A 12,508-nucleotide genomic window follows, 5' to 3' on the forward strand; every position below is an offset into this window, starting at 1 on the left:
AATAAAAAAACAAAAAAAACAATAAAATTTATTATTCAATAAAGAAAAGAACTTCTTTTAATCTTTTTGTTTTATTAAAACATTCAACACAGTGGTCTCATTAGATGCCTTCTTTTTTTTTTAAGATGTCAGATGTTATAAACATCAATAGTAAAAAATACACCGCAGCCTTGAATCATATGAATATTTATATTATTATTATTATTATTTGTTTGCATCAGACAAAGCTGTCCATATCCAAAGCAACGAAATAATACAAACTGCACTGTACAAAAAGCCACTTTTGATGTCGTTAGTTTAAGAAACCACTGAACATCTACCGTTACAAATACAATGAGCGTTGGAAGAATTGAAAGTATTCAGAACGATAAAAACAATCGAATGAAATCAGATCTAATATGAAGCGATTTGAAGAGTGAATACAACGGTTAATAAACAAAAACATGTTTTTTCCTAACAAAGCACCAAATGTTGTTGTATTATTTATAATTTGATATTCACGGGCACTGACATAACGTGGCAAATTGTGCAATATTCTGAAACAATCATCGCAAGCAACACGTAATCGCTTTATACTGGAAGATCTAATGATAATAAATTGATAATGAAGAAAACCATGATCTTGCATACTTATTGATCAAAAATGTTATCCAGAAATAGTAGGGGTTTTTTAAGATGCGCTATCAATACATTGATTCACTGATGGATAATTTTATTTGAATGGCATCCGAGTTTGAGAAAACAGAACATGGCGGTCTAAGCTCAAGGTTTAGTTTTCAATGTAGCATGTCCGGAGTTTTCACAAATTTAGCCTTTTTCATATTCTTGGCTCTGGTGATGCTTCTTGCTGAAGCTTTTAAAGTGTGGTGACAATGCCTGCCCTACCCCCTCCGGAAAACCTTTTTGATTGCATATTCCAAATCGGATCTTGGTTGGGCTATGGATCGATTTTTCTCTGGTGTAAAGAAAACGAATCGGGGAGCTTATGCGGTCACAGCGTAAATATAATACAGAACTAAAAAAGCAATGGTAAAAGTGCTCAAGCGGTTGTATAGCGACAGTAAACATACCATTAATGTTATTTTTTTGAAAAGTAGACTACACTTTTTTGGTACAACAAAAGATTGGTTTGGCAATAATAACTATTCAATTATAAATTATAGAAAAGCAAGCATCGTAGGCTGGTAGGCAAATGATGCACGCTTTAATTTCAGGTCAAAAGCTGTGATTGCTTGATTTCGAACACATGCTTTTGGCTCCCCTGGTCTGATGCCAGACAGCAAAATCCGTCATTTTGCATTTAACGTCTGCAGACATTGAATCAACGTAAAAAAAGCGGATTTTGCTGTCTCGGATGGTAACAATGTTTTTTTCAATAATGAACCAGCTCAGTGGCCGAGTAGTTTCGCCTTCGGCTTTGGTGCCTGTAGAACTGAAATCGATTCCAGTTCGGGTCAAACCGAAGACTTTAAAAACGGTAGCCTACTGATTATGTTTTTTCTTGCATCACGCAGTGAGAATAAGTCGGGTAATAATGTGATGACATCGTAAACTTGATATAAAATAAAAAGTTTCTTTTCGCTAAAAGACCTTAGCTGTTGTAGAGCAACAATAAATACTGTACAACCATAACGTTGTTATTATTTTCAACAATGCTTTTGTGTTAATGCAGTTTCCACAGCTTTCAAATACAACCAGACGTACAACGGCAACTTCTTTGTCCGTAGCAGTGCCAGTACCCATCTTTAATTCTTGAGTATCCGTGGGCAAGAAGCAAAATTAAGAGAATGAAATCAAGGATGGGGCCGATGACTTCCCTAAGAACGTTATCCGCTAAAGATGTAAGAACTAAAAAAGAAATAAAATGACAAAAAGTGGTTTGCAATAACTTTAGAAACAATTTATCATGTAGCCGACAATTTACAGTAATAGCCTATGAAGGCTATATTGAATATTTATTATGTGCCGGAACTACGCTTATAAGTATAACAACAACAGCCTATAGCTACAATAGCCTATATAGAGAATAGAAATGCAGTAGCCTACATAAAGTACCGGTAAATTAAACTGGTTTTAAGTTTTGATGTTCTCAGTCCACAAAACGTAGCCTAAGTTATATGACAAATTTTTATAGTCTACAGCAGTGGTTCTTAACCATTTTTCTGACACGCCTCTCTTTAGCAATGACCACATGCTTTGTGCCCCCCCCTCCCCAGTTTGAACAAGTGTAACGCCAAAACCAATTTTATTTTGGTTCATCACAGTAGGTTATGAGATAGGCTACTTGAAACTGGTTCTTAACAACTATAATTTTAATGCGAGGATTAACATCAGAAATTGCGCAATGTAACTTTAGTCTTTATAACTCTCAGGCTGCCCTTGTTCTTGACAGCAACTACAGCAGAAAATGCAGCTTTACAAAGATGTACGGATCCGAGCACTATTAGTGTTTGAATGGATTGAGTTGAGCCAAGTGTGTAAATTGAAAGATAATTTTGAATTATATTTCAAGTCTTAGGCTACTTGGCTGTGGGGTCAAACTTCAAGGCAAAAATATTCTTGTGCTTCTAAATTTTCAGGTTTTCCTTTATATCTGGAAATTATTTCGTGGTTTTCACTTCGATTCTTCTATAAGTAGTGTTTGAACATGGAAGTTCTAATTAGCATGTTTATTTGGTCGTCAAACCACGCGGCATGCAACAACTCAGCAAGTGCTTCAACTCAGCAATTAAGCCTACATTTCAGCTGCTGTCAAGTCAGCAAATGAGATTTACATCTCAGGTCAGACTTGCTTGGTTATCGATCGGTTGCTTGACTGAGTTTTCTGACATGTGACAAATCAAGTTTCGGCTTACTCAGTTTCATCATTTACCAACTTCAGCTACGGTACTTGCTGAAATGTTGCTGGCTCAGTTGTCGCTTGCTCAGTTCACAACTGCTGTCTTATGGGAGACTCTGTTTCTTTGGACAACCCAGGGATATCTATAGCTACGGGATTGGACACTCTTTTCAGTGCTATACATCAGTCAACATATTACGATGACCAGGCCCGCAACCAGCAAATATTTTCGGGGGGGGAGCATTTAATTTTTATCAAAGAACAAACATTAAAATGATGCATTGTGACATTTTTATGTTAATGTCCACGCCCATTGATAAGGGACAAGAGTGTGTGGCACCAGGCGCGGATTTATGGGGGGGCCCAGGGGGCCCGGGCCCCCCCGAAATTTTGTGAAAAATTGTATGTTTCCGCATCAAATGGTTTGATATGCTTCTAAACAGCTGATATTAGTCCCTCGGCATCACAATTGATGAAAATGGTTGTTTTAATGTCTATTTTCTAGCATATCGTATATGTCGTAGTATCATTGTTCACATCTGTTTAGCTTTTTCTTTCTTTTTAATTGATTTTCAAATTTTTTGGCCCCCCCCGAAAAAAACTCTTAGACTCGCGCCTGTGTGGCACTACCATGTTACGGTTCAGTGGTCATAACTTATGTCAATCACGTTTTTGTTTAGTACAGCATTAAAGGAAACTGGCCTTTGTAACCTTTTCTCATTTAGCTATGACTACCCAAGAAAGAAAATTACGATAATACAAATATTTACAAATGCCTAAGCCCAACTGAGTAGCTTATTCACCACGCTGTCGCAGCTGCTTTTGATCTGGAATTATTTAGTTGTTTTTAAACGTTTTTTATGGTGATGATGGATGCTGACATTATGTATACGCTAACGAAACAGATAATGAGGATGCCAGCCTAATTTATCGAACAAAATCGTTAGCATGGCTTCCAACCAGCGTAGCCTACTTTCGGTTTCGATAGTCTACACTCTACAGTATGGCTGTACGTGTACGACGTACGTCTTTTCATAGTACATTTCATACTGCATAGAACGCTTAAATTTTTTTCAAAAACTTTCGGGGGGACAAATGCCCCCCCCCCCTGGTTGCGGGCTTGACGATGACTACAGAAGAATGATTAAAATAAAACACTATTTGTATCAACTAAAGAACGTATAAAATTCAATTTCGCAATAACAATAAAAAATGTAGGCTACACTCACATCAAAACTTATTTGATGTATAAAAGTTTAAAACCACGAATCCAAAAACGAAATGAATGCAAAGAATCCAAAATTTCCCTGTTGTTCTTTAGCATTTTGCGCATTGCAAACTGGATCAGAAGTTAATGAGGAGTGTTCGACAATGATGTGTTGTCGTAGGCTTTTATGATAAACTTATTCACAAACCAACCCAGTACGAAATCAATAGGCTACGTTTAAGATGTCATAAGAACTAAAACTGATAGGCTACTCGGTTTTGAAATTATTTAGCAGCAAACGAAATACGACAGGATTGCATAAGTGGAATACAAACATAGGAGCAAAATGGTTGGAACGCCTGGTTAATCTAATCAAAAAATAAAGAGCCCAAAATGTAGATACCAAACTCATGTTCAGCAAACAAACGTTTCGAAAACTATACTGTCTTTATCTTCAGTGTTATAAATGTAAGCAATCCCTGATGCCGCTTAGATTTAAATTAAATTGCGGCTGACGTCACAAAGACTCATCAACAAGCTATTATGAGAGCGAAAAACGTAATAAAAGTAAGGTTTTTTCATGAAATGATGCGTTATAGAAGTCAGTATTTTACGAAAATACTTGCTTGCTTGACTCAGGCCCGGGTTTAAGGGGGGGGGGGCAGAGGGTGCAGGTGCCCGGGCCCCCCGACTTTTGAAGGGCCCCCTACGTGAAAAAAATGTGATTTTGTGTTATTTTTTCTTTCTTTCAGCCTTTAAAGTTTCTGAAAAATGCTGTGCAGTACTGGATTAATGCTACTGTAGACGTAGAGGTGGGTTTTCGCGCCGTAGGCGCAAAAATTTTTTTTGCACGGGGCCCCCCGATTTAAAAGTGCCCCGGGCCCCCCATCAGCTAAATCCAGCCATGGCTTGACTTGCTATTTTTTAAGGTCAACTTATGTAAACCTTTATCACAGCGACGCAAAGAACACTGACCTTACTGGTGTATAAAGTGTTTTCAGTTCCACAGAGTTTCCAATCCCGTAGTTATAGATATCCCTGGGACAACCATTCACATGGAAAAGCCAGCTTCTACGATAAGATTGCATATTTTTATACAGAAGGTTGAAAAGACGACTGAAAATATTTTCGGCTTTTACAAAGCCCCCAGCTTTTGCAAAGGCGACTGATTTTAAGTTTAGAACGCTCTATTGCTTCACTAGAAGCAAAGTTTTGTATGCTAATTGCTAAGGCTTCGCGATAAGTGACACAAGGAGTAGGCCTAATAACACTTGATTAATTTTATTTGTATAAACAAAGTCAAATTGCAGAGCAAGCGCAGCAAGAGCTCCGTCTGTAAAGTAGCCCTGCTAGTGATTTCCATGATCAAAAATAGTAGGCTACAGGGCATTGAAATCACTGCACAATGCAAAATGATCAAATATCGTCGTAAAGCTCGCGCCCCCCATGGGAAATGGTGGACGCCTTCCTAGGGGAGCGTGCCTCGCTGGTTAAGAACCACTGGTCTACAGGAGACGCAGGTCAGTGTAGGGTAGGCTACTGTATTCTCCAAAGGTTAAGCGTATTGACGAGTGAAGTCTTTCAGTGTCAAGTGCTAGGCTTCAATGCTTTTGTACATAGTCGTTTTTTGAGTAGGTAAGTCCCATACTTGAATCTAAGCATGGGGGATAAGAAGATAAAATTCTCATTATACTAAACCTCCGGCTCTAACGAGATTAGGGTGGCCAGTTCTTTTCTCTCGGCCGCTTTTACTTCAGCAACTACGCCCTCCAAGTTTATTACTCCCTGGGTGGAGGTGAGCGGCATTTAGGCTATCAACATCCAGCATAAGCTGGGAGTTTAACCAGGTTTGCATGGTTGGAAAGCAACTTTAAAAAAAGGTCAGTGACTTTGAAAAAGAGTTAGTGACTTTATAAAGGTTCAGAATCATTGGTTTATATTTTATACACAGCCTACGTCTTGTATTAGTACTCAGGCTACACGATTCTACAAGCTTCGATATTTTTATGGATGGGAAGCAACTAAAATCGTAGCGATGAACTTGGAAGTCAAATATCAAAATCTAAGTGGCGTTTGTGCTGTCACTCATCCAAGCCAACCGGTATAGACGCTGTTTTGACATCAACAAATGTTGAAATAGAAAAGGCAAGTTTAGGTCTAATTCAACAAAACTAAATTCCTAATGCTACTGGTAGGCCTATGACACAATAAAGTAAAGCTACACCTTCAGTTGCTCATTTAAATAAATATAATCTGAACTAGGGCGTTGGAAACTGTTTATCATTTTATAGATTTGGACAGCGCGGCGACTTCATGTGTTCGTAGTTGTATTTCCTTCCAAAACGTAGCCTATTGCTGAAGTTGAAAAATGCTAAGATGATATTAATGAGGTAATAATTTATATTGCAAGAATTTTGCAACATAGGCCTACAACTTCAAATGGCTTTTTTTTCGCTAAAGTTATTTATACTGGTAGCGTAAAACTTCCTGTTTGTGATTTCTGTTCATGAATTTCAGCATCATCGCAGTAGCTTTTGAAACAGAACAAACAACGAGTTTCGCTTCAAAACTCACATGTCCGCGAAACGATAAATATAACCATTAACCATGCTTGTCAATAGTAAAATTGGCAATTTCAATGAATAACAATGCTTGTTGAAATAAAGTACAAAAAACAACATATTTCTTGATCAAATGCATGGGTGGCCCTGGACTGCTTTAAAAAAAAAACGATTCATAAAGTTTAAAACAACACAATAGAAATTATAAAAACAAAGACTCAGTCACAAAACAACGGATTGGTGCTGTAGGCTAACTCTAATTTTTAAGATGAAAACCGTGTTGATTGGCATACTCATCATTGTCATTTGTGTAGGCTACTATAGCATAAGGGAAATGAGAATTTGGCCCGAAACTAACATCAGAAAGTTGTAGTCATTATCCTGTAAAACATTCTATCGCATACTCACATTGCAGTACGTGGAAAAGTGAGCGGTAAAAGTTAGGCACTATGCTTTAAACATCATTGTTTTCAACAAATGATAAAATACCATGAACAGATGACTGACAATAAGTTATTAGGATTGAATAGCATTATTCAAAACAAATACAATATACTAACAGAATAACAACATAATAAATTCAAACGTTTTCGGCAAGAACTCTTTGCCCTCATCAAAAAATAGGCTACCTAATACATATTAAGTTTTATAAACAAATACAAACGTTAACACTTTTGACATCTGTTCTTCAGTTATGTGTTTACTTAGCTCGGTACGTATTGCAGTTATTTGTTGAGTCACTTAGTATTACCATTATTTACAGTTATTTGTTTAGATGTATTAGGTATTTCCTGATGAGGCCAAAGAGTTCTTGCCGAAAACGTTTGAATTTATTAAGTTATTATTCTGTTAGTACATTATACTTGTTTTAAATAATGCTATTCAATCCTATTAAGTTATTGTCAGTCATCTGCTTAAGGTATTGTCAAATTACTTCTCTCCCAAAGCTATAAATGATAAAATTCAGAACAAACATGTAGGGCTGGGTTTAAGTAAAGGTTTTACTTAAAGCAATAAGTAAAGATTAAAAAAATTACTTAAGTAATTTAAGTCATACAAACTTTGCTATATACTCGACCATAAACAGTGCAGGCTAACTAACGCCTACCGTAGAAGTAGGCGTATCTGTGTATGCATATTTGTAATGTTCACAGCATGATACCGTACTTTTATGATGATAGGGCCCTAGTCATTACAGTCACCCAGTTGAATTACAGTTGTAGACTTGTAGGTATACTTCTTTCACTGGTTCTGGAAATGACTTCTCGAAAAGCACAATGAATCAACCATACTATAACCATGAAAAAACCTGAGTTTAGAGACAGATATTCTAGCTTTACTGATGCTTCTCTCAGTCTAACAGAAAATCGTGGAAGTGGCAAGATTTTAAACTTTCAAGGGCTTTGAAACACTCTTCGGCTTCGTAAAAGCTCTTTTTTATGAGAGCCAAGAGGTTTTCTCGAACTGGATGCAAAGGGAATTTGTAGCCTGCAGACAAAACATTATTCAATATTTCTGCTCTGCACCTTTTCTCTGTTGTTCCTCGTTGAGATCATGATAACTTCTATCAGCTCAAATGTCGCCCTTAAAGTGTGATGCATATCTTCAGCAATCTTGACCAAAGCATTATTCTCAGGATAAATCAAGGAAGAATCCATCATCTGATCATAGTGATCTGGAGCCTCCAAGTACATGGCAAACCCACAGATTCTCCCATTTATCCTTGCTTTGATTCTCATTGTTACTTTAGCGAGCAATTCTATTGATATGGGCCCTTTCCCTTTCATGAAATTTTTGAGGATGTATTCAAACACCTCATTTTTCAAAGTTGTAACGTCTCTCTGGCAAAGGACTTTTACTCTTACTTCAATGATGTCAAGTCTCTGTGCCAAATCATGAGGAACTCTGACCCTTCAAATCCATACCAAGGTTACCAAATCCATAACAAGGTGTGCAATTGCTTGCTTAATTTCCCTGTGCTCTCCCTGGAGGCAAGAACTACACAAAAGTGACAAAAGACACAAAAGTGCAAGTGACAGATTAATTACATTTTTTTCTAGGTGTTTGATATTACTGTAGTGTAGGCCTACTTCAAATTTTCAAATAATTGAGAATTACTTAAGTAAGTAACAAGTAAAGGTTTTCAAGTAAGTGATAAGCAATTACTTACTTAAATCCAGCCCTACAAACATGGGTCTAAGACCCAGAACACAACAACACCTACAAGCTTATAAAGCCAAGTAACATTCCAAGACTCGACGTATTTATTGTAAGCACGCAGAAAAAATACATTGACAAAGATTTAACAAACGTTTTTGACATGCATAGTGTCCTCAACAGTCAACAATAATGATAATAACAAATGACAAAATTTAACTGTAATTGCTTTCTGAATGTAGCTAAACTTTGTCATTATTATTCCAAGTGAGGACGCTACATGAATGTGTTGAAAACGTTCGTTATATCCTTGTTGATGTAGTTTTTGATGCGTGTTTAAAGTAAATATTTTGAATCCTGTAAAGTCACTTGGCTTTATATGTTTGTAGTACAAGACGAATAATTTTTGCCTATCAAAACACGTCTAAACCAATTGATTTTAACAGGTTTTGAGAGTCAGTGTACAAAAAATACAATTACGCAAAGTGAAGTCTTGCTTGTAAAAGTCCGCTCACGCAACAGCTTCACGCAATGGAAAAGTGTACGTCACTGAAGAAAGCTTTCGTCTCGTCAAATAACTGCGTTTCCATACGTGGCTGCAGGAAACTGAATGGGATTATCAAAGTTGGTGTTTGCCGCAGAGTCAGTGCGAAGCCTTGAATCTCTCGCTGGCTGTCTATACAGCCGACGTCTACGTTGTCTTACAATGAGGAATATCACCCAGCCGATCACAAGGAGGCCCACAACAGCCAAGAATATCACGACCACATAAATTCCAATCTCTGCGACAAAAAAGAATTTAAAAGACAAGAGGAAAATATTGGATTGTCACGTCTGTCACATTTTATCACTTTTTTGTCATTAACATGCAAATTTACAATGAATGATGTTCATAAAATTTTTGTCACTATTTTTAAGAATCTTTATTTTCGATTCTGGATCAAAATTTTCTTACCATAAGTAGCCTAATACAAAAACAAGTAAAATAATCTATGCACTTTTTTCTATTGTTTTTTTTTTCACTGTTTCGTGTTGTATGATTATTCGACTTGGTGTAAGTTGTGGTTTATGGTAGAAGTTTTTTGACAATCATTTCTGTGTTTTTTGTTTTTTTTTATTTATAACCAAATTACTTTTATACAAGTCATGCGCTTCAGATTCACTGATTTTACATTTTTGTTTATGTTTTACTTGCTCCTCCTTTTTGGAGCCTACCAGGGGTCACCAAACTACGGCCCGTGGGCCGAAACCGGCCCGCAAACTGATTTCATCCGGCCCTTCACGTGCTGCGGAAATAACAGCTGCACTACAATTGTTAAGGAAAAAAAGTTACCAAACTTTTTGTAAAGGAGTGACGTTGCTGTTTATCATTAAGCCACCACAAATGGGGACAGACTAGGCCAGGGGTTCCCAAACTGGGGTACATGTACCCCTAGGGGTACATTTCGACTTTTCAAGGGGTACATTAGATTAAGCATAAGGATATTCTTTCCAGCATTTCTGGCGAAACTTCAGTTGTGAAGGGGAAATGTTTGCTCCGATGGCAACTTTTCCATGTTTAGTAAGCTACTGTAACAGAATTTCTGTGTCAAAATCCCCAATTTGTGATCACAAGGTTCTCGGAATTGGTCACTGAACATCTTATGAAGTTGGAAAAGGAAATTGACGGCTATTTTCCAAGTCTTGGTGAAGTCGAAGTTGCATATCTTAGGAATCCTTTCACCGCGAACGCTCAGACACTGCAGGCTGGGACAGGGATGCAAGAGGAACTGATTGAACTCCAACATGATGGCTTTGCACGCGATGTGTACTCTGAGAGAAATTTAAGTGATTTTTGGTTTAAGATGTGCAAGTCGTACAAAAAGATTGCGAAATCTGGTATTCATGCATTGTTGTTGTTTCCATCAACATGGTTGTGTGAGTCAACATTTTCAGTGCTGTTTGGAATCAAATCAAAAAACAGATCACAGCTCAAAACACCTGAACATGATCTTCGTTGTGCTGTTGCTAATGTTTCACCTCGTATTAATGAGCTTGTTGCTAAAAAGCAGACTCATCCATCACATTAGCTAGGTTTGCTGGGCTTATCCAGCCGATATATTATTTGATTGTAGTGTTTGTTTAACCTTGGATTACATTGTTATGAATAACTTTGTGTGCTTTGATTGGTACAAAATATCATGTATGCAGTCTTCTAATGCAGCTCTACTGTTAATTTGTTGCAATATCTAAACTTTTTAAAACCAAAAATATGAGAAAATTTTGGAGATACACGAGCGAATCTATAAATTGACCAAAGGGTACCGATGAACAGAAAGTTTGGGAACCCCTGGCCTAGGCCAAATTTGGAAAGATGTAATGTTTTTTCAAGAGCACGATGCCCTGTAGTATATCACAGCAGGGGATAACTTTTCCAGCAACCTTTCAATTTTCATCACAACTTTGCTGTTCCACAGCTGACTTTGTTATTTATTGTGCTCAATTCAAGTCAATGGAGATTCTAAATAGTGGCATATCGTTTCGCAATCTGCATCCGGCCCGCAGCTGTTAATCTCGCAGCAATCCGGCCCTCAGAGAAAAAAGTTTGGTGACCTCTGGCCTAGACTAGAACCCCTGATGGTAAGCAAGTGTAAAAACAGTCGTTACTCTCCAACCATCGTCAAGTACAAGCCAGAAAATGCAATCAGAACATGCGTAGGAAATATCTAACCTGGATTTGGCACATTTTTAGCATCAAGGGAAAAGGTCGACGATAACAAGGCTGTTGAGTGTCCAGTCTTGTACGGGGACATGGTGGGAATCTTTTGTTCTTGTTGCTTTTTTTGCGTGACGTTGCTTCTCAACTCCACATTCGAAACTGGTTGGCTTACCCCAGTGGTTTTGTTGAAAGCGAAAACTTCAGCTGAAAAAAGTTACCTTTAGACGTTACACTTTTTAAATGTCAATACAGCCAACCTATAAGCCACCTTCGTATTCATAATAATAATGTTATGGTTTTATTTATTGTTGCTCTACAACAGCTAAGGTCCTTTAGCGACAAAGCTCACTTTTAATTTAAATCAGGTTTGAGATGTCATCATATTATTACTCGACTTATTCTCACTGCGTCATGCAAGAAAGAACACAATCGGTATCCTGTTTAAAGTCTGCAACAGGTCGGGTCATGCTACCATCTAACCCTGCCCGACCTGGAATCAATCTCAGATTTACCAGCTCCAGAGCCGAAAGCGAAGCCACTCGGCCACTGAGCTGGTCCTTCGTGTTCATACTATGTCCATTAAAAAAATATATTCGAAAAACCGGGTTTGAATTAAGAAATAACTACCTACCCTTCAGCACCAACAACACAAACAAGATTTTCAGCATGATTTTCTCCATAAGCAGGGATGATATCTTTTAAATTTCGTGTGACTTGTAGATGTATGAAGCCAGCTTTCTTAGCAGTATTAGGTCGTTTGTATCGTTAGAGACAGGTTTAACAAAGTCATAAGTTTATCACAGGCTATCCTATATTTGCATTTCCTCCCTTTTCCACGTCTACGAAACGAGGAGACTGTGATTAAAAGCAAACGTAAACTAAGTTATAAAAAGCTACACATATAAACCAAGTATGGTAGGCTAACGCACAACCTTCAGCTGTGACGGCAGCTTTCCATGTCAACAATAGGGTAAACAAGAACCTAAGTAAAGACCGATCACCGAAGTGATCACCAACGACATGCTTTGTCATTATTCCCTGAGCCA

At 37.6% G+C, this 12,508-nt stretch overlaps 1 protein-coding gene across 1 annotated transcript; it reads right to left on the minus strand.

The window, feature by feature from the left end:
* Positions 1-6,353: 6,353 nt before the first annotated feature.
* Positions 6,354-12,290, minus strand: LOC145784388 (uncharacterized). Its single transcript, XM_082596200.1, has 3 exons — positions 12,094-12,290; positions 11,475-11,666; positions 6,354-9,546 (listed from the first exon to the last, which is right to left on the minus strand). The coding sequence occupies exons 1-3, from the start codon at positions 12,140-12,142 to the stop codon at positions 9,335-9,337; spliced, it is 453 nt and encodes a 150-aa protein (XP_082452326.1). The 5' UTR covers positions 12,143-12,290; the 3' UTR covers positions 6,354-9,334.
* Between the last annotated feature and the right edge of the window lie 218 nt (positions 12,291-12,508).

This window comes from Aplidium turbinatum, chromosome 15 (assembly GCF_918807975.1).
Source record: "Aplidium turbinatum chromosome 15, kaAplTurb1.1, whole genome shotgun sequence".
Lineage (NCBI taxonomy): Eukaryota > Metazoa > Chordata > Ascidiacea > Aplousobranchia > Polyclinidae > Aplidium > Aplidium turbinatum.